At 35.0% G+C, this 24339-nt stretch overlaps 1 protein-coding gene and 1 pseudogene across 1 annotated transcript; both read left to right on the top strand.

Annotated features, from left to right (window-relative positions):
• The first annotated feature begins 2790 nt into the window (after window positions 1-2790).
• LOC123882301 (TMV resistance protein N-like) lies at window positions 2791-23673 on the top strand. The gene is made up of 9 exons (XM_045931140.1): window positions 2791-2961; window positions 3753-5027; window positions 14191-14427; window positions 14702-15809; window positions 15962-16240; window positions 16339-17202; window positions 17880-18311; window positions 23020-23113; window positions 23232-23673. The coding sequence occupies exons 2-8, from the start codon at window positions 4834-4836 to the stop codon at window positions 23035-23037; spliced, it is 3132 nt and encodes a 1043-aa protein (XP_045787096.1). The 5' UTR covers window positions 2791-2961; window positions 3753-4833; the 3' UTR covers window positions 23038-23113; window positions 23232-23673.
• Window positions 5374-14216, top strand: LOC123882302 (annotated as a pseudogene).
• Window positions 23674-24339: the final 666 nt, after the last annotated feature.

Genomic DNA, 24339 nt, shown 5'->3' with positions numbered 1-24339 from the left:
ACCATTTGAGCTACACTTATGAGACTACTTCTTGTCTTTTTATTAGTTCTTGTAAAATTGGACTATTTCTTGTCTTTTTATTAGTTCTTGTAAGATTTGTTTACGTCGAAATTAGTTCATAGAAGACTAGAACTTCGACCCGTGCGGTGTACGGGTCTAATCAGCCGTAATATGCAATAATAAAAAAATACTTGGATAAAATTCATACAATCGAAATTATGTTATATTATGAAATACTTTCTTATAAAGTTTTATTCGTATCTTTTAAAATTTATTTTGGAATTGTATATTTGGAATTGAATTAAATAGTGGAAGTTTGTTGTGAGCAAAGGGTGGCGGGTTTGATTCCCATGTTTGACAAATTTGTATATTTTTAATATAAAACTGCATTATTAAAAAGAGCGGGAAAAAAAAATTAGGTTTAGGACTAGTTTGGCGGAACAAGCTTAGAATATAAGAGATAAGAGATTTGTTTGTAATCCTAATATTTGGATCTTTCCAATGCTCCCTCGATCTTTCCAATAAGGATTATCATATTGGATTCAACTTGGTGTGAGGGGGTGCAAGAATGATCCTAATATTTGGATCATATATAAGATGTGAGAGACTCTCACTTGAGATTTTTTTTTTTGAAATGGCAAAATATATTATTAATCAGGTCTTTGCACGAGATGAATAATGACCGGTAAAAACTAGTTACATAATATAGGTGTCGTATATAGACTAAACACCGAAGATAAACACCAAAAACAAGTACATCAAGCCCCCCAAGACGACACCAACCCGACCCAAAAAGTTGTCACCAGACGCTAACTTCCGAACTCGAAGCAAAAGTGTTCGGCCCATCAGACACCAAGAAACAACTTCATGAGACAAAGATTGACACGACCCGAGTAAAATAAGTCACCACCAATCTTCTCAAATACCAAGATAACCAACTACGCACGGCAGTAACCAAAACACCTTAGACTAAAAACCACCACCACAAGGGCGGCAGTACCAAACTCTGACACAACCAATCACCAAAGAAACAAAAACATCGCCCGAGAAAATCAGTTGCGACCGACGCAGTAGAGTTCACCCAAAGACCGAGAATCCTGCGACGGGCACCGAAACACCAAAGACAAGAAACTAAAATCACCACAAACGTCGCCGGAGCAGCAAACCACCACCAAAACCGTTGTCAGAACATCCAACACCTCAATCACCACCACAAAAAACTAGCCATGCAAAGTACTGCCAAATTCAACACCATCACAACGACATCTCAACACCTCAGCATCTAACCTGAACAAAAGGCAAACCAAAACAAAGAGAAACGGCGGCACCGCCATCACCCTCACCTCACGTCATCAGCAGCTCACCACCACTACACCAACTCAACACCTCCATCCACCACGTACCACCCCAAAAACCGTAACCATCACCACAAGTCCACAACACCTCAACAGTCACCACCTCCACTGTGTCAAAACCACCACCGGAGCCAAACACAGTAGAACAAGCTTTCAGTACACTCGTGAGAACACTTTCACTGCAATGATTGAAGATGAAATAATTTCTCGCACACCATTTTAATCATGGCTGTCCATTTTAATAGAAATAAAAAATTGCATTAGTAATAAAATCAAGGGACGAGACTGTACTGCTGAAAAAATGCAGGGGAGAGGATTTTTTTCCCCATAAGAAGATAGTTGAAAGAAGTGAGTTTTCTTTAAAGAGAACAAAATTGATCGATGATATGTTATCCGCGACGTATCAGTTAACGTATGACGTAACGTCAACACCATTAATATCGTTCAATAAAAAATAAACTGAAAGAAGTGGAGTATTTTGACAAAGAGATAACCCAATTTGAAATGTTAATAGGGGAATGGATTGTCGCCATTGAAAATTTCACTTGAGGAAATAAAGCGTTAATCATTTACCTTTTATTTTATTTATTAAAACACTTGCAAAAATAATTGAAGGGTTATGATTTTATGGGCGACAAATTTAAACAATCTCCTCCTTGTTAATTGGATTTAGATCCTCTTCAATTTTTCTATTATGTTTTCTCTGATTTTATTAATCCAATGCTTGATTTTCTCTCTTCTTAAGTGTATTTTTATTTTTTGTAATTTATCAACGTTTAGATTAAGAAAATGAGAGATCTAAATCCCTGTTAATTACTTCTTCCGGTCCTTTTTATAAGAAACACTTTGAAAAAATTACACATACCAAGGAAACACATTTAACATAGTTATTTTCATTTAATACTCTTATAAATTTAAATTTATTCCATGTATACCCTTATTTAATTACTTTTTATTCAACTAACTTACTTATTTTTAAATTATAACTTATAATAAATAAGGACACAAGTGAAATTTAATATTTAAACCATTTGAAAATTGATCAAAATTTCTTATAAAAAAGACCAAATTTTTTCCCAAAGTGTTCCTTATAAAAAGGATCGGAGGGAGTAATAGATATAAGACTAATTTAAAAATGACTTACTTTGCCTAATTTTTTTTTAATGATTTACCTATTTACATGATTTAACCATGTAAAAATTTAGAGTTTAATTGTTGTATACCGTCGGTGTAATTTTTTTTATACATATATCCAATTACGTGTTGCCACATCATTTAATGAATGTGACATATCATGTATTTTTAATTATCATACATGATGTGTCAATATATTATTAGACGCATGTACAAAATAATTTTACACATACGGTGCATATAAATTAACTCCATTTACATTACAATTACTCGTGTCTACTGTCTAGTGGAAACAAAGGGCTTTTTAGTCTTAAAAATGTCACATTTCTGGTGCTGACTCTTCTTCTTCTGACAAAACCTTTCCATACTTCGTTGAAGACGATGGATTTTCATTGCAATTTGCATGGATCAATGCCAGAATTCGCAGTTTCCAAATAACATTTTCCCCAAATTATTCTACTACTGAATGAAGGTCCCACTCTTCTCTCACTCGTTATTCACTTCTATTCTATGTTTTAGGTTCATTTTGTTTTCTGCATGTTCTTGAATTTTCACTTTTTCTTGTCTATATTTTATGTTTTTGTGGTAATAATGGGGGATTTCAGTTCATTGCATGATATAAGTTACTTTCCATGTGTTTCCTTCTGCGATGATAATGGGTCTGTTTCTTTCGGCTTTAAAAAAATGGATTTTTTTGTAGAGATTTTTAAGATGGTGGTGAGAGATGATGAGCAATAAAAAAAATGGATTTTGACAAAAGCTATTGAAAATAGATTCTCATTTTGATGAATTTTTTTTTTTTATTAAAATGTTTTATGAAAAAATCTGAAATAAACACAAATAAGATAAAAAAAAATAGATTTTTTTGTTAAAAAATCGGAAACAAACGGGCCCAATAATTGATTATGTAAAGTAAAATTGATTTTGGTTGGATTTATACTTGGATGCATTCATGTAAAAATTGAGTTGAATGGAACGATAAATTTGAGTGTGAAAATCAATTCTAGGGTTAATTAAGTTCATTTGATGTGGTTAATGAGTTACACAATCTTGATATATTCATTTACCACTCAAGGAACTGCGTTAAACATTTATAAAGTTATTGAATTTTGTTGTCCTATATTGATGTTCAAATAACATTTCTGTTTAAAAACGAGTAGTAATTATTATGCTGTGCCTCTGTTATCATCATACGTTATAATTTGTTTTTGTACAATGAAATAAGTCCTGCTATTTAACAAATAATGTGTTGTATTCCGGCAGGTTTGAAATTGATCATGTTTAAGAGATCGTTGAAAAAGTCCATGCTAAACCTTTACTTTCTGGTGGTGATCCAGTTGAACTTGAGCACCACAAAGAAAAGGTGAAGTCACTTCTATATGATACTTATCAGACTGTATGAATGTTTGACATTTATGGACTTAAGCGGAATAGGGAAAACTGAACTTGCCAAATCATTGTATAACAAGATTGTTCACCAATTTGAAGCTGCGAGTTTTCTTGCCATTGTTCAAGAGAAAACCAACAAAATAATGGCCGAGAAGATCTACAAAAGACAGTTTTATCAAAGATGTTTGAGCAGCAAGTAACCAAGCCAGGAAGTACATGTTTTGAAGGCATACAGGAGATTGGCCGTGAAGTGGCACCCAGATAAAAATTATCAAAGGATTCAAGTTTTGAAAATGATGCTGAAACAATGTTTAAGCGGATTGCAGATGCTTATGGTGTTCTTAGTGATCGTAGGAAGTGCAAGATTTATGATTATAGCCACATCAAAGACAAAAAGTGTTAGAGATCAAGTTAGGATTTTTTATCAACATCTTTATCCTATATTTGTAAAGTTCTACAAGGGTAAGGACCACTTTTTTCTCAGCCTTAACCATCGATGCAGTCTCCTCTCTAAAATGCTAACTTGATCCGCATCACTTTGTCCTTGATGTGGTTGGTTATAATCATAAATGAAATCTTACGCTTGCTTCCTATGATCACTAAGAAGACCTTAAGCCTCTTCAATCTACTTGAACATTGCTTCAGTTCATCCTTCAAAACTTGATTTATTTTTTCCTGGATGCCATTTCATGGCATATCTCCTGTAATGCCACAATGCTCTGCGCAATTACATTTGAAGAAATTAAAAAAATGAAATTGCTACTCTGGATAATTCAAAGAAGGGTCACAACCTTGATGGACCTGATGATGACAAGGAAAAGGGATAAACTATTTTGGACTCAAAATCTGCTTTGGAGTAGCAGGAGGATGCACACAAAGGCTCCAAGAGTGTCACAAAGCATGAAAAGCTAGTTGTTGTTTTCGAAAGGAAGAGCTGAAGAGTTGCAGAGGCTCTATGATGCTGAAAATGAAGGTTTCCAGTAATCACGCGATTCAAGATCTGATGACAGCTATATACTCAAACAGAATGAGGGATGGAGTCCTTGAAGCACATGCCACTGTACTTGTTAATACTGGTCTAGAAGTTGACAAAACTCGGGATACTCTACCCTTACGGTTGCTTCTGGAGGCCTTTGTACACTTGTTTTTGTAAGTGTTTGTCTTAGTCGCATCAGTAATAAAATGAATAAATGATGCACTTAGATTGCACTAACTGCTAAGTGTGTTTTACATTAATCATGCATGTGACACTTTTGTTTTCTACTTTCATTATTAGTGTCTGTTGATAGTACAGTAATAGACAATAAACAAAACGATGTAATTTTGAGAGAGGGACACAAGTTGGATTATGATATTAATTTATATCACAATGGTCTTTTTCCCAGGAAACTTCCTATTTCATGGTGTGAATCCATACTTGCTTCGTTGATGGTGTATGTTCTTAAATAAATAAATACCGGTGACTCTCTCTCTCTCTCTCTCTCTCACACACACACACACACACACACAAACACAGAGAGAGAGAGAGAGACTAATTAGACAATTAATATATCAGTAATGATACATAGTAACATAGGCACCCATTTTTTGTACACCTGCCGTTAATTACGTTAAAAAATTTGGTTAATTTAGTTGAGTAGATGATTAATTCAATTCATGATCAAATTTGCGGTTAATTCAACTACATGAATTAACAACAATTTTCCACTTGAATTAAATTAACCATCTACTCAACTAAATTAACTGCATCATTGTACGTGATTAACGAGGTCTCACGAAGTGAGTACGCCTTCTCTCTCCTTAATAGTACCAAAGCTAAAAAAAATATAATTGCTGTATATATATACATATCCTCCTGTTAACATTTGTACCTATATTCTATATTTCTACTGTCTTGTCTTCTGTGTTCTGTTTTAATTTGTTCTTTTATAGCATTCTCACAACAAGTGTGGTTCTGTTTACTTGAAATGTCTATGGCAAAATATGAAGAACAGTCACATGGTTTCACCTATGATGTTTTCCTCAGTTTTAGAGGGGAAGACACGCAGCACAATTTTATTGGATATCTTCGTGATGCATTGCGGCAGAGGGGAATCATTGCTTTCTTTGATGATAAGAATCTAAGAATAGGGGAAGACATTTCACCTGCGCTTTTAAAAGCTATTGAAGAATCTAAGATCTCAGTTATTGTTTTTTCTGAGAATTATGCGTCTTCCAGGTGGTGTCTTGGCGAAATCGTGAAGATCATGGAATGCACAAAAAGAAACAACAAACAACTTGCTTTCCCAATTTTTTACCATGTTGATCCATCTGATGTACGACATCAAAGAAAGAGCTACGGAGAAGCCATGGTTGCTCATCAGAATAGGTTTGGAAAAGACTCAGAAAACATAAAAGCATGGACAGCAGCATTGTCTGAAGTTGCAGACTTGAAAGGTCATCACATCCACACCGGGTATGTAACTACACTCTACGTCTACGGTTCTCTTTCTTTGTTTTATGGGTTTGTGTTTTTAAATTCAGACCAGTCTTTCATTCTGTCAAGTTACTCAAAGCACTGATCCAAATGCATGATTTATATATTTTATTTAAAAAATTACAAAAATATATGCAAATGATAGAAATGTACCGGCTTAAGTGTTTAACCAAAGGGAGTTGGGTCTAGCACAAGAGAATAAACTCCTACAAATTGACGAATTAATGTTCAAATTTCAGTCAGGATATATAATGTATGACACGCTTCAAATAAGATTACCTCTAGTGGAAGGAACTTATAAAAAAACTTATTTGCCTTTTGGCAATAGTGGTTAAGGAATTAACTTATTTGCCTTTTTTATACCTTGCCAGGACTTGAACTCCTTTAACCGTTAGCTCAGTTAAGCTACCCATCACACCCAATTCTACCCTTAATTTAATATGGAAAATGTCAACATGTGCCCTTAATGCTAAGGAGTCTAATATAGTAGAATATTTTTTGATACTTGTGTAATCAACCTTTTTAACATTAAAATTCTTGTATTATTTAACGCTAAGTTTCTTTATTTGGATAGCTTACCATGTGCCCTAAGGGCACATGTTAACATGACCCATTTAATATTGTGTACACTACTTTCAAGTCATTACTCCTATATCTAACTATACGTGTAAAAATACTTTTCTAAAATTGCAGCATTTTTAATTTATTTATTTATTTATACTTTTCTTAACATGTGCGAGAAAACCAATTATTATAGTTTAATGAACTACCCCTAAGTACAAATCGTTCGAGAGAATTTGAGTTTGATGCTTTGGAGGAATAATTATTGGTTAGACTTTATTTTGCGATCGAACTTCAGATTACCATTCTCATTTTCCTGAAACTAGAGGGTTGACACAAAAAAAAAAAATCAACGCAATGTGGTATACTAAAAAAAATAAATATTAAACTTTTTACATATTTTTGTTTTGGTTTTAAAAAAAACCCAAAATATCATTATATCATTTGATTCGAGAGATTTTGACAAGATTTTGGTCTTTTTTGTGATTATGATTTTGCACATAAATTTTGTGCATTCACACCACTAGTGCATATATTACTGGGTTTTACACCTCCCAATGTATAAATTAATCGGTTTTACAAAACCTGTATGGAGTATTTTACAAAAAAATTAATGGGTTTTGCACTGCCCAATGTGTGCCACCCCACCCCCACCCCCACCCACTCCTATTCGTTTTTTATTTATTAAACTTCCTTTCACAATATGAGGGTCAATTTAAATTATACAGTAGTACCATATTCTGTCATTTAAAAAAACTAAATGATTTTGTAAAAAAAAATTTAATGAGATAAACTTTTTTTAAAAAAAAAAAGTGAAATAATTTATTTTACTTATATATGAGGTCAGATGATTTTTTTTTGCAGTGAGTTGTAAAATGAAGAAATGCATCATCTTCCACAATTTTTTATAAAAACTAAAATTAAACTTGTCACTTTTTTTTATATTCTCATGCTAGTAGTATATGTCGGACTCTCAGCATTAGAGCTAGGAACGAAGATGGTGCTTACATAATAAAACTTTCTTTAGGGGGCGTTTGTTACTTCGATGATTTTTTTTTTTTACGCAAAGAAAAATTTATTTTTAGGACCAACATTTTTGGTAAATAAGAATGTGAATCCTAATTCAGGGTATTTTCTAAAAAATGTGTTAGGTTAATATTTATCACATTCCGGTTAATATTTGTAACATCCATATTCTGGGAATTAATATTTGCTTATTTTGCTTTAAACAACGTAAACATGACTCAGTCCGTTCAGTGTCTGTCAATCACGGGTCATTAGTTTGTTTTTTTTTTTCAATTTAAAAAACTAGATGATCCAACAAGCTGCAGGGGCAAAAACGTCAGTTAAGGGGGTATAAAAGAAAATGTGGGGGGTGGGAAGAGAAATTTTCTCCACTACATAGCCCTTTCTTGGCCCAAGCAGCCAATCCAAGTCGTGTTTTTTACACCAATTTGGATAAATGAAACACATACACAGAACATACACATAAAATTTGATAAGATAGAAGCAATAGTTAAATGTAAACACATGTTTGTCAGTGTCCAACACTGACATATGCGTTGAGCACTGAGACATTTTGCACATTGAATACGCCTTTAATTTGAAGAATTGACGGTACGGAAGTATAAACATTGACATCAAATACACTTTTAATTTGAAGTATTGGTACTTCATAAGTTTACACTTAAGCACTTGTAAATTACTTCAACAACATGGAATATTAATTGTGCAGGAGTGACTTTTTTTTTCTTTCTTTTTTGATAATAAGTGCAGGAGTGACTTTGAAGTATATAAACATTAGTATGTTACATAATGTCCTCAAATTTCTTTGATTTAATCCTTAAACTAAATCATCTATGTTTATCTCTAACATAAAGTTAAAGCAGTAATTATAGTATCAGTTACCTAGCTCCAGCCATAGTACTATCAATATTCAATTCCACAAGTTAATGCTCAACCTCAACCAACTCTGCTAACACCATACCTTGGCTGAATGAGTCGTATTTTGCTTTCACAATGGCAATTTAGAGCAATCATTGAATTGAACCCCGACTAAGAAGGAAGCATAGTTAATGAGTGCATTTAGTTTTACTTTTGAGTTGCAATGAATTGTCTGGCTGGCTGAAAGACGAGTGGCAGTATAAATGATAGTTTCCTGGGCTATTCAGATTTGGCGCATGAGACCTAATTATCCGATATCATGGAACACCTGAAATCATAGTTAATAATGTTCAAATTCTTGGTTAATTACATTTATTTGATGGGGTTAATGAATTATTCAATCTTGATATATTCATTAATCATATATGTGAACTACATTAACCAATTAAAAGTTGTCAAATAACATCCCTGTTTAAAAATGAGTGGTAATTGTTATGCTTTGACTTCTGTCATCTGCTTTTCCTGTTACAATGAATTTTTGATCATGTGTAATATTTTCTTTTTGTAGTGGTTATTCCAGATTTTGTTACTAGAATGAAATAAGTCCTGCTATTTAACAAATAATGTGTTGCATTCCTGCAGGTTTGAAATTGATCATATTAAAGAGATTGTTGATAAGGTCCATGCTAAAATTACACCTAAACCTCTTCTTTCGGGTGACGATTCAGTTGGACTTGATCACCACACAGAAAATGTGAAGTCACTTCTAGATGATACTGATCATAGTGTATGCATGTTGGGCATATATGGACTTGGTGGAATAGGGAAAACTGAACTTGCCAAAGCATTGTATAACAAGATTGTGCACCAATTTGAAGCCGCAAGTTTTCTTGCCAATGTTAGAGAGAAATCGAACAAAATCAATGGCCTAGGAGAGCTACAGAAGACCCTTTTATCAGAGATGTTTGAGCGGCCAGAAACCGAGTTGGGAAGTACAAGTAAAGGAATCTATGAAATAAAACACAAGCTTGGAAAGAAAAAGGTTCTTTTGGTTCTTGACATGTTGATGAGATGAAACGATTAAAATATTTGGCAGGAGGTTGGTCCAGGTAGTAAGATCATTATAACTACAAGGGACAAAGGTTTGCTCATGGGAACTCATCCAATAGAAGTTCAAAAGATTTATGAAATGACAGAACTTAATTATCAGCATTCCCTCGAGTTGTTTTGTCGGAATGCCTTTGGAGAGAGCCATCCTGAAATAGGCTATGAAGCTGTGTCTTCTCGTGCGGTTGGTTATGCTAAGGGTGTTCCATTGGCTTTAAAAGTAATAGGTTCCAATTTGGCTACTAGAAAGAGTATAAGAGCTTGGGAATATGCATTGAAAGATTACGAGAGGACTCCACGTAAAGGGATTCAAGACGTGCTCAAGATAAGCTACGATGTGTTGGAGCCCAATGCCCAAACTGTTTTCTTAGACATTGCTTGCTTCTTCAAAGGGGAGAGAATAGAATATGTTGAAGAGATACTTGAAGAATTCAGCGCACAATCTAATATTGAAGAACTTGTTAATAAATCTCTCTTGATTGTTGAACATGGCTGCTTGGATATGCATGATCTAATACAAGACATGGGTAGAGAGATTGTCAGGCAAGAGGCACCAAATCCTGCCGGCCGTAGTAGATTATGGTTTCATCAAGATGTTATTGATGTATTATCAGATGAAAATTTTGTAAGAATCGAATCCTTTACTTTTATTTTATGTATTTATACATTATGGTATGTGTTATTAATGACAAAAAAGGTTTCCATTGCTGAATGTGGCTCTGGCAGTTGTGGTTGCAGTGCGATTGATTGCTTAGATATCAAAAAACTTGATGCTAAATTCTAGATCATGATGCATTGCTCTTGTTCAGTGACGAGGAGTGGCTGGGCCTTGATGCATTGCTTGAGTATGAGTGGAATCAAGTGCAGATTTCATATGAAGCGCAGTCCACTGTGACACTAAGTGATCGGGGAGTATGTGTACAAACAAGGAACCTACATGGAAGAATATGTCCAGTTCATGTGTCCCAACCCAAAGTACTCACAAGTAGCTGACATATCACCCACACTGACAGTAGTTCCTCCAAAAGATCATAAGCTAGAACAAATGAAGTTGATAGATGAGTTAGCTCTAGATGAAATGTTAGCTGGAGTGTTGTCAGAAGCTAGGGACATGGAAGATCGCTTTTCAAAAGATCATTTGCAAAACCTGCTGGCAATCGTGAGTGGCATAAATAAGGAGGCTCAAGATGCATTAGAAGGTAAACCACTAGATGATAAAAATTCCACCCTGGCATGTATTCTTCGGTATCTCAATGAATCGCGTGATGATAAAGATGAGCCAACAAGTTTTGACCTTGCAGAGGAAATAAACGCTGCCATATGTGTAGGAGAAGCTTCAACCTCTGGCCATCAGGGATGTTCAGAGGCCCGAGACAGCCATGCTGAGCAGGATGAAATAATGACAGGGATATTCATGAACGGAATGGGGGCAGGACTTCGTGAAGCACAGAGTAGCTTTCCTTCTCTAGATATAGACGCTACCATGATTTCTGCCTATAATAATAGAGGTGAATGGGTTAGATTGTCAGTCCCAGTGTCCGAGGTAGAAATGAAGATATACATGGAAGGAATTATCAATGGACTTCTAGAAGCAAAGTTGAGCTTTCCCACTCTGAAAGAATGGGAAATACTAAATACTGTGTTAAGGAAGGAGGGCCATAACGTGATGTTTCAAAGAATAGATTGGACTGAAATAGTGGTTCGAAGCTCTGAAGATCCTTTGCTGGAATCATTCATGATGATGAAGAAAGGAGGTTGTGACTTGGGGAGGGCCAAGAGTAAACTCTTCTGCAAGCTGTTGGAGGAACATAATGCTCTGCACAAGAAAATTGAAGAAATTGAAAAGGAATCTGTGACCGGATGTTTATCAATGGCAAGGTTTATGTGACCGGATGAAACATGTCAGTAGTTCTATAGTTTGCAGGTTCTTTCTCAAGCAATGCTCCATACATCATATCAATAGTTTAAGAATGGCAAGGTTTATGTGACCGGATGAATCATGTCAGTAGTTCTATAGTTTGCAGGTTCTTTCTCAAGCAATGCTCCATACATCATATCAATAGTTCTATTGGTTTACTGGTAATTCAAACTACACCATTACAATTTTTATTATCCACATTGTTTTACATTCATTGAAAAACTATTGGTGATTCCAATTAATTTACATATTTTTTCTTACCAATTTACATGTTATTAGAGCTAGTTGGTCATGGAGTGTCTATTGTACCTGGAAACTCTGTTTTTGAAGGGAGTGTGCATTAGTGGTCACTGGTCTGGAACAGATTTACTTGGGAAGCTTTTCAAACAGTCTGGTGTATCAGGTGATGTTTCTGCTACTTCCTTCTAAATCTGAATTAGGACTTGTTTGTATTTCCTTATTTGAACCCATTTGATTAATGTCGGCTAAATAATTGAAAACACTGTTGACAATGAATAAGCATGGTCGACAAATGATGCGTCGACAATGATAAGAGCACACCATACACTCGTATCAGATTCATATTGAAATAATTGAAAACAAGGCCAATGGTGAATAAGCAATTAAGCTTGGTCGACGCATGATGTATTGACAATGTTTATTCACTGTAAGATATGAAGACTTTTCACACTTAATAAAGAGGATTTCACTGTTCAAAAAACTTTTTGCCCGATTTGTGGGTAGAGTACTATTTGCAACCAATCTGGTATCATTTCCAAGAATATGAACGAAAAACTTAACAAGATTCTCTCAAGTTCCTAAATCAGGGGGAGTCAATAAAGGCTTGGGAATTGTGATCCTCTCCATTTCAATTTTTTTGAGGGTTGTATACATTTGAAGAGAGAAAAGACACATGGGTTCCACCAAACTGATTTTTGTGTCTATTACTCTCATAAGTGGAGTCATTTATTATTTTTTTTTTAAGAAAATGAGAGGATTTTGATCTACATAAGGGTATCTTGGTAGTTGAAAGTAGGGGTGTATAAAATTTGGCTCGTCAGTGAGTTTGGCTTAGCCTACAAGTAACGGATCATATATGACCCTAATTCGAAAAAATGGGACAAAACACTAACCACGGGATTGATTTGATTCGGTGGAAGGTGGAACGGGATTGAAACACTATCCACCATATCCACCCGAGTCTCCTCTCGTTAGTTTGTGAAGACTCGAGTTTTTTTACTTGTCACTCATCTCACACTCCCTCTCTACCAGTATTACACATTTGACGATATATATTGTTTTATTGAGTTTATTGGGTGTCACTTGGTTTAATATATATTCTATGGCGTAATTATTTTGGATTCGGAATATTTTTATTTGGATTTGGAATATTTTTATTTGTCTTCTTAACATGTGCCCTTAGGCACATGTTAACATTCTCCTTATAGATAAACTTCCTTAAATCAATAAATCTTATCCTTTCTTATTTTATTTAATGATCCATACAAAAGTGGTTTTAAGATCTCCGATCTAAGACATGCTATTTAGTACTAACCAAAATCTTTGGAATTTTTTTTTTTTAAATAGTCCACTGGATAGAAATTTCACCGTAAATAAGTGGAGTGTCCGAGGTTCGAACTCTGACTCCCTACACATATAATGAAATAACTCTATCAACCGAGTTAAGCTCACAAGGACCTGATATTAATTTTTAAAATTTTAGTCGTCAGTACATTATTTATTTATTTTTTGGTCCAAAGTCGTTTGTATATATCATAATGATCTGTCACATGGAAAAAAAATCTATATCATAATAAACTATTTATATTGCCGCACCTTTGTTGAATACGTACAACAGACCGAACAACTTTGTGTTTTAAATTAGCTAGTTGAGTTTATTTTTTATTTTTTTAAAGCAAAAAATATTATTTCTTTCAGGAAGTTAGCAAAATAAATATTATTAATAGCCTTAATAGGACAACCCAAGAAACTTCACACTTGCTTGAATGAACCAAACCAAAATAATATAATTAGCTAGTTGAGACTCACACACACATCATCCTGTTAACATTTCTTCTATCTATACTACTGTCTTGTCTTCAGTGTTCTGTTTAAATTTCTATGGCAAATTATGAAGAACAGTTGGATGGTTTCACCTCTGATGTTTTCCTCAGTTTTAGAGGGGAAGACACACGGCACAATATTGTTGGGTATCTTCTTGACGCATTTGAGAAGAGGAGAATCAATGTTTTCTATGATGATAAAAAACTTGAAGTAGGGGAAGACATTTCAACTGCACTTGGTAAAGCCATAGAAGAATCTAATATCTCGGTTATTGTTTTATCTTAGAATTATGCATCTTCTAGGTGGTGCCTTAATGAACTCGCGAAGATCATGGAATGTACGGCAACAAACGAGAAACAAATTGCTTTTCCAATTTTTTACCATGTTGATCCATCGGATGTACGACATCAAAGAAACAGCTATGGCAAAGCCATGGTTGCTCATAAGGATAGGTTTGGAAAAGACTCGGAAAAACTAAAAGCATGGACAGAAGCATTGTCTGATGTTGCAAACTTGAAAGGTCACCATATCGACACTGGGTATGTATGTATGTAACTACAATTCTGTTATTATATATCTTTGTCTTGTCTCAAAAGTACATAACAGAACACCATATGTCCATTAAGCTAAAATTGCTGATAAATTTTGAGGTAGTTTGAATTTAACTTAAGAAATGATAATTCAATTCACGGTTACATCTTTCTAATTAGAAGCAATGTTTATTTCAATTTGATTATGTTTTGTTATCAAATTTATGTTTCTAGAAAGAAATAAGTCATGTTATTAAAAAATAATGTGTTGTATTTTTTACAGGTTCGAAATCAATCATGTTAAAGAAATTGCCGAAAAGGTCCATGCTAAGATAGCTCCTAAATCTTTACTTGTTGGTGAGTATCCGGTTGGACTTGAACACCACATAGAAGATGCGAAGTCACTTCTAGACTTGAATCCAAATGTGGATATTGTATGCATGTTGGGCATATATGGACTTGGTGGAATAGGGAAAACAAGTCTAGCCAAAGCATTGTATAACAAGATTACGCACCAATTTCAAGCTGCATGTTTTCTTGCCAATGTTAGAGAGAAATCAAACAATATCAAGGGCTTGGAAGATTTACAGCAGACACTTTTATCAGAGATGTTTGAGCAGTCGGATTCCAAGTTGGGAAGTACAAGTAGAGGAATCAACGAAATAAAAGTCAAGCGTGGAAAGAAAAAAGTTCTTTTGGTTCTTGATGATGTTAATGAGATGGAACAATTAGATAACTTGGCAGGAGGAAGTGATTGGTTTGGTCCAGGTAGCAGGATCATTATAACTACAAGGGACAAAGGTTTGCTCATTGCTACTCATCAAATAGAGGTTAAGACTTATGAAATGATTGAACTTAATGATCAACATTCTCTTGAGTTGTTTTGTAGATATGCCTTCGGAAAAAGCAATCCTAAATCCGGATATGAAGCTATTTCTTCTCGTGTTGTTGGTTATGCGAAAGGTCTTCCATTGGCTCTAAAAGTTATAGGCTCCAATTTGGCTACAAGAAAAAGTTTAAAAGCATGGGACCATGCATTGAAAGATTATGAGAGGATTCCACGTAAAGGGATTCAAGATGTGCTTAAAGTAAGCTATGATGTGTTGGAGCCTTATGCACAAAGTGTTTTCCTAGATATAGTTTGCTTCTTCAAAGGGGAAAGCATAGAATATGTTGAAGAAATACTTGATGAATTCAGTGCAGCATCAAATATTGAAGAGCTCGTTAATAAATCTCTCTTGAATGTTGATAATGGATACTTGAATATGCATGACCTAATACAGGACATGGGTAGAGAAATTGTTAGGCAAGAGGCACCAAATAATCCTGCAAAACGTAGTAGATTATGGTTTCATCAAGATGTCATTGATGTATTATCAGCCAATGATTCGGTAAGAATCAAATCATTTGTACTTCTCATTTATACATTATGTTGATATATATATATATATATATATATATATATATATATATATATATATATATATATATATATATCTATGCAATTGACTTGATCTTTTTTTTATTTTTATTTGTTTCAAAGGGGAGTGATGCAATTCAAGGGATAATGCTTGATCCTCCTAATTATGCGACAAAAGTATATTGGAATGCTTCTTTTTTTGAGAAGATGAATAGTCTCAGAATTCTCATTGTTCGACATACAACTTTTTCATCAGAGCCTATAGATCTACCAAATCATTCAAGGCTACTTGAATGGGAGGCTTACCCATCAAAGACTTTCCCACCACAGTTTTATCCGAGGAATATCATCATCTTAAATTTGCTTCATACTCAACTAATTACAATGGAACAACCATTTAAGGTAAAATCAAAAATTATTTTTATTTATTGTTTTCATTTCATTTTTGCATATAACAATAACTTAGATTGATTGACTAATTTTTTTTCTTCTTTTGACAGCAATTTTCATATCTAACTGTCATGAATTTCTCATTTTCATCTATCACAACAATGCCGGATGTGTCCAATGTTAAAAATTTGAGAGAATTGGTACTTGTTTGCTGTTGGAACTTAACTACGGTTCATGAATCCATTGGATTTCTCAAACATCTTGTCCGCATAAGTGCTAAGGGATACAGAAAACTTAAAAACTTTCTGCAAAGAATGTATTTACCATCTCTAGAAGTCCTTGACCTAAGTTCGTGTGAAAACCTTGAACACTTCCCAGATATATTGAACGAGATGAATAAACCATTGAAGATTTGTATGTCGTATACCTCTATTAAGAAGCTTCCAAATTCCGTTGGTAATCTTATTGGACTTGTTTCAATAGATATGTTAAACGGTAATCGCAAATATCTACCAAGTAGCTTATTAAGGTTACCAAAGGTTGTTGCTTTTAAATTTGGAGGATGTTCTAAACTTGGTGAATCTTTCAGAAGATTTTTATTTGATAACCCTTCAGAAGCCAATGAACATTCAACATTAAAAATAATGCATCTTCACGAAATTAATTTGTCAGATGAAGATATTCAGGCAATTCTCATATGTTTTCCAAAATTAGAAGAATTGAGTTTAACACTTAGTTGCAATCTGGTCTCTCTCCCAGCGTGCATTAAAGAGTCTAATCACTTGACATATCTTAATGTTACTTTGTGCTTCCATCTTGAAAAAATTCCCGAATGCACCAACTTGAGAATTCTGGATGTCAGTGATTGTAGTAGTCTTATACACATTTCTGAGTTGCCATGCACTATTCAAAAAATAAATGCAAGAGGATGCTTCAACTTGTCTCGGGAGACAAGAAACATGCTATGGGATCAGGTACATAACCTCTTCATAGCTTGTCCTATATTTAATCTATGTATGTACTATTCTTCTCTATTTTCAAAAAACAAAAGAAAAAGTTTTGATCTCCCAATCTAAATGTTTTGATGATGTGACATATTCATTTATGATATAAAAGCATTTATTAGATATATTTTTTTGATATAGAGATTTAGTGTGGCTTAATAACCACTGCCATACTATCATATATGTGAAAATTGCCACGTCATAAAAAAATGACTTAGAAGTGAGATGAGGACCAAAATACAAGGAAACAAATTAATTAAATTGGGGTCATAAACCGATTTTTAAAATGAGGACCTAAAAGTGCATTTAAATCATTTATTTATTACACTCATTTTCTTTTCTTTTTTTGGAATGGCAAATATATTATACTATATAAATATAAAAACAAAAAAAGTACAAGAGTTTATTACACTAATTTTCAATACCATTATTTTACTAAAATGTCATTGTTGTAATAGAAATTAGATAAAAACGATTAATTGACATAGCAAAGGAGGTGTAATTGTAGGTATAGCATGACCGTAGAGATAAGTCCTGTGCTTTTTTGTTCAGGGCTAACATTTAACAAATCAAATGCACTCTAAAAGCAAAACATGGAAGTTAAATTAAGATGTTACTAATAGTTTTTGGTTTTTGCAACTTGACAGATGAAAAAAAAGAGGCATGGATTAGAAATTGTGATGCCTAGACAATTCAAGGTTCCAAAATGGTTCGATTACAAATGCAAAGGAGGAATTCCGTGTTTATGGGTTCGTGAGAAGTTTCCCATTAATGTTGCTTTTGCATTGGTGTTCCAAGCTGCTGCATATGGGATCAAAAGAATAGATCTCGATTTTGTTAAACTTCATTTGGTTATCAACGGTCAATCTGTCCCTCACAAAGGCTATTACAACTTGGACATTAGACATAATCATGTTTTAGTTTGTGATCTACGACTCTTATGCAATGACGAGGAGTGGCTAAGCCTTGATGCATTACTTCTCAAGTATGAATGGAATCAAGTGCAAATTTCATATGAATTCAAGTACAGTCCATATGAAGCCTTGGACTGGGACCATATCACACTACAAGAAAACAAGGTATTACTGGCGGCCAAAAGCCCTCAATAATGCACAAATTTCGTCAAAATTGCATGCATTATTGGCGGCCAAGAGCCCTCTGGAAAATGCTCGCCGTTAATGTTTATTGGCGGCTCAGGACCGTCAATAACGTTATTGACGGCCTGGAGCCGCCAATAATGCGTATGACATAAACGAAAAAGTAAGTTCATTTGTGACGGCCTGCAGCCGCCAATAACGGAATTCGAGGGTGAATTCCTGGCGGACTGCAGCCGTCAGTAATGTTGTATTAATTTTAAAAAAATAAATTAATATTTTAATTATTTAAAAATCAATAATATTGATTTTTAATAATATTGATTTTTAAATAATTAAATAATTAAATTATTTTTTTTAAATTCGAGTTTTAATAATTTAATTTTTTAAAAAAAATATACTGCATAATAAATAATTAAAAAATATTAAATATAATTTTATTTTGACAAAAAAATATTAAAATATAATAAAAATACTTAACATAAGCATAATTAAACATAACAATAATATTGTCATTACAACCAAGCATAATTAAACATACCATCACAAAAAAAACAACATTTAAACATAATAAATTGTCATTAGGTTACAACTAATTAAATCAACAGATAATTAAAATTACATCATGGTCGGTCAGGCTGATTTTGTGGTTGTTTCCCCTTGCTACTGTATGTTGGCTCACGCGGCCTCCCTTGGCCTCGGCCTCTACCTCCCTCAATTATTCTTACTGGGGGGAGTGGAATCGGTCGCACCAAAGGAGGTCGTGCCACAGGCCTATGAACGAAGTTTCTGCCTTGATTGGGAAAGTTGGCTTGATTCGGGAAGAAATTGCCTTGGGGTTGTCACGTGGGATTATGAAGTCTTGTTGATTTAGATTTGATGATCTCTGTCGATGGTATTCGGTGAAACCAGTTTGTAAAATTGCAAATGTACTGGATCATTAAGCATTTGACTCATATCCTCTATGCTCATACTCAATATTGGATCACCCTCTCGGTACTCCGGCAACTAATTCAAATTGTACATGCTATTCAAATCCGGTCGATATTCTAGTTCACCGGCATTTTGATTTTGTTGTGCCGATCCCTGAGATGATGATCATTGCCCCGCCGCCCTCATCTGCGCAATGTATTCCTGAAAACGAAGTTCAACTTGTTGGTCCACCCGCTCCTCAATTGTTGCTTCAAACTCTCCGCGAACTTCTCGAATCGTGGCCCTCATTCGTGCTAGATACTCATCATCGGTTTCATCTCTTTGAGCTGGCCGAGATCTTCCTGTACTCATACTAGATGTGTAACTGACATCTCTCAATCCACTTGGGTCACTTTCATACAAAGAAGATGTAGACCAGCAGCGAATTTGCGACCTCGATTCATACCACCAACATTCTTAACAAAAGCCAACGAAATCTTATTTCGACGAATCTCATCATTATCTCGCCTATGAGGTGGTAGTCTTTGTTGGTTGGCATTATATTCTTCAACAAAAATCTGCGTCAACCTCTACAATAAATTTAAAAATAAAGAATCATTAATTAATTAATTATAATGTTTAAATATAATTATAATGTTTAAAAAATAATGTTATAAGAAATAAATAATATATATAAATACTTACCGAAACATCTTCCGCCCTTGTCCCCGTCCATTCACCGGAGTCTGCATACTTGTGCATCATTTCATTCATTTTCAGAAAGGTGGGTGGACGACCAAAACGTTGAATGAATTCAAGGCGAAGTGTTGCGGCAGATTTCGAACCTCCAGAGTGTACGCATGCACGATTGGCTTCATCAGTATTTCTGTTGTTTTTGTTCTTCTGACATTTTGCCTTATAATCTTCCTCTTCCCATCTGAGGCGCAAGAGAGGGTATGAATTACCAGCGAGCCAAAGTGGTGGTTTTGAAGGATCCTTTGCAACCTTTTTTCGTGCTTCAGAAAGTAAGGTCGACATACGCTTGGTAGTTTTTTTGTTGAATATTGCCTCAATAGTCGCTATGTGATGATTTAGCCAGGTTACTTGTGATTTCTTTATTTTTCGCAGTCACAAGTAACCTGGCTAAATCATCACATAGCGACTATTGAGGCAATATTCAACAAAAAAGCTACCAAGCGTCTGTCGACCTTACTTTCTGAAGCACGAAAAAAGGTTGCAAAGGATCCTTCAAAACCACCACTCTGGCTCGCTGGTAATTCATACCCTCTCTTGCGCCTCAGATGGCAAGAGGAAGATTATAAGGCAAAATGTCAGAAGAACAAAAACAACAGAAATACTGATGAAGCCAATCGTGCATGCGTACACTCTGGAGGTTCGAAATCTGCCGCAACACTTCGCCTTGAATTCATTCAACGTTTTGGTCGTCCACCCACCTTTCTGGAAATGAATGAAATGATGCACAAGTATGCAGACTCCGGTGAATGGACGGGGACAAGGGCGGAAGATGTTTCGGTAAGTATTTATATATATTATTTATTTCTTATAACATTATTTTTTAAACATTATAATTATATTTAAACATTATAATTAATTAATGATTCTTTATTTTTAAATTTATTGTAGAGGTTGACGCAGATTTTTGTTGAAGAATATAATGCCAACCAACAAAGACTACCACCTCATAGGCGAGATAATGATGAGATTCGTCGAAATACGATTTCGTTGGCTTTTGTTAAGAATGTTGGTGGTATGAATCGAGGTCGCAAATTCGCTGCTGGGTCTGCATCTTCTTTGTATGAAAGTGACCCAAGTGGATTGAGAGATGTCAGTTACACATCTAGTATGAGTACAGGACGATCTCGGCCAGCTCAAAGAGACGAAACCGATGATGAGTATCTAGCACGAATGAGGGCCACGATTCGAGAAGTTCGCGGAGAGTTTGAAGCAACAATTGAGGAGCGGGTGGACCAACAAGTTGAACTTCGTTTTCAGGAATACATTGCGCAGATGAGGGCGGCGGGGCAATGATCATCATCTCAGGGATCGACACAACAAAATCAAAATGCCGGTGAACTAGAATATCGACCGGATTTGAATAGCATGTACAATTTGAATTAGTTGCCGGAGTACCGAGAGGGTGATCCAATATTGAGTATGAGCATAGAGGATATGAGTCAAATGCTTAATGATCCAGTACATTTGCAATTTGTTGATCCTGTTGGGCAAACAAGTGGAAGCAGTAGTGGCGGAAGCGGTAAAAATCATCAACAAACTGGTTTCACCGAATACCATCGACAGAGATCATCAAATCTAAATCAACAAGACTTCATAATCCCACGTGACAACCCCAAGGCAATTTCTTCCCGAATCAAGCCAACTTTCCCAATCAAGGCAGAAACTTCGTTCATAGGCCTGTGGCACGTCCTCCTTTGGTGCGACCGATTCCACTCCCCTCAGTAAGAATAATTGAGGGAGGTAGAGGCCGAGGCCAAGGGAGGCCGCGTGAGCCAACATACAGTGGTAAGGGGAAACAACTACAAAATCAACCTGACCGACCATGATGTAATTTTAATTATCTGTTGATTTAATTAGTTGTAACCTAATGACAATTTATTATGTTTAAATGTTTTTTTTTGTGATGGTATGTTTAATTATGCTTGGTTGTAATGACAATATTATTGTTATGTTTAATTATGCTTATGTTAAGTATTTTTATTAAATTTTAATATTTTTTTGTCAAAATAAAATTATATTTAATATTTTTTAATTATTTATTATGCAGTATATTTTTTTAAAAAAATTAAATTATTAAAATTCGAATTTAAAAAAAATAATTTAATATTTGTTAAGTATTTAAATTTTTTTTTTAAATTAATACAACATTACTGACGGCTGCAGTCCGCCAGGAATTCACCCTCGAATTCCGTTATTGGCGGCTGCAGGCCGTCACAAATGAACTTACTTTTTCGTTTATGTCATACGCATTATTGGCGGCTCCAGGCCGTCAGTAATGTTATTGACGGTCCTGGGCCGCCAATAAACATTACCGGCGAGCATTTTCCAGAGGGTCCTTGGCCGCCAATAATGCATGCAATTTTGACGAAATTTGTGCATTATTGAGGGCTTTTGGCCGCCAGTAATACCTTGTCTTCTTGTAGTGTCAACCTTAAAATGATTAGGGAAGCCCAATCTTTTAATAACCTTGTCAGCCACATCACCACTAATTCTGGGTGCAATGATAACTAAAACATCAACATGATTAATAGAGCAAAAATCGCGAATCATGGTTGGGAAGGAGCGAGACCCTGCTCCTCTGACATTCCAAGATTGCAATATTCTTCATAAAAGCTAATTTCAAGAAAAACACATCTAGAACCCGGAGGCTTCTAGACCACGGGCGACGCCCCATGTTCGGCTTGTTTCGCCACACCGTGGCCTTCCCCTTCTGCATCCATAGCATCCTCAAAAGCTTCCTCATCTTGTTGCACTTAATACTAAGTGTTTGTCACAATAATCATGCATATGACCCTTTTGTTTTCTATTTTCATTATTAGCGTTGGTTTAGATAATGGATAAGCAATGTAATTAATTGTGGTTTGTGGGAAGCAACAAGCATTAATTTAAGTATGATGACTGCTCAAGGTTATTTAATCTGTATGAAAATGATTTATCATTCCCCCTGAAGTTTTGTTTTGTTTACTTTTTATATAAAGTTTAAAAATGTTTTAGAAATTGATTTTATTGGTTTATCAATGGCAAGGTTTATGTGACTGGATGAAACATGTCAGTAGTTTGCAGATTCTTTCTCAAAGCAATGCTCCATACATCATATCAATAGTTCTATTGGTTTACTGGTAATTCAAATTTCAAACTACATCTAAACCATTGTCTTATATTTATTGAAAAACTATTGGTGATTCCAATCAATTTACATATTTTTTTCTTTTCCAATTTACATGTTATTTGACCTAGTTGGTCATGGAGTGTATGTTGTACCTGGAAACTCTGTTTTTGAAGGGAGTGTACATTAGTGGTCACTGGTCAGAAACAGTTTTACTTGGGAAGCTTTTCAAACAGTCTGGTGTATCAGGTGATGTTTCTGCTGCTTCCTTCTAAATCTGAATTAGGACCTGTTTGGATTGCCTTATCTGAATTAGGACCTGTTTGGACACTGCTGACAGTGAATAAGCATGGTCGACGAATGATGTGTCGACAATGATAAGAGCACACCACCATACACACATATCGGAATCATGTTGCAATACATGAAAACAAGGCCGGTGGTGAATAAGCATGGTCGACACATGATGTGTTGACAATGTTTATTCACTGTCAGATATGAACACGTTTAGCACTTTATAAAGAGGATTTTGCTGTACAAAAACTTTTCGCCCGATCTGTGGGTAGAGTACTATTTGTATGAGGCCTTTTTTTGGTTTGGAGTTTCAACACTATTCTCCCATACCTTTTTATTTCTATTAATCCAGATACTCCACATCAAGGTAGCAAACATAGAAGCTTGTTGAATATTGGCATTATGCAAAACATCAAAACAAACAGTAGCCGTGCAAATTTTAGTGTATGAGGCCTTTTTTTGTGTGTATTTGAAGTATTTTGTATGTATATAGAGCCTTTTTTGTTGGAGGCCTAAAGCTAGGGCTTTAGTAGCCTTACCCTTGGGCCGGCCCTGATTAATTGCAGCACATATAATTTGCCACAATCCACACCTTTGCCAGAAAGCAATACTAGTTTGACACTGAAAGAGTATATGAAAACTGTTTTCATCGGCATTGAGGCAAATAGCACAAAAATCTGGACAGTTAACTCCTCGTTCCTGCAGTCTTTTCCTCGTCGGAAGGCAGTTCCGACATACTCGCCACCAGATTTTTTTATCTTTGGCGGTGCTTTTATGCGCGAAATTAAACTCCAACTCCCTGCTGCTCTAAACGATGAGGTATCAATAAATTCAGTTATACAAAATCGATAAGCACTACGTATCAATAAAGCATGCTCTATTCCTATGGTTGCTTTTTCAGCCAGTCCACTATCAACTCATTTAATTAAGAATCATTTTAATAAA

The sequence above is a fragment of the Trifolium pratense genome, linkage group LG4 (genome assembly GCF_020283565.1).
Source record: "Trifolium pratense cultivar HEN17-A07 linkage group LG4, ARS_RC_1.1, whole genome shotgun sequence".
Lineage (NCBI taxonomy): Eukaryota > Viridiplantae > Streptophyta > Magnoliopsida > Fabales > Fabaceae > Trifolium > Trifolium pratense.
The sequence above is the reverse complement of the archived record's forward strand: the minus strand, read 5'-3'. Positions and strand labels throughout refer to the sequence as shown.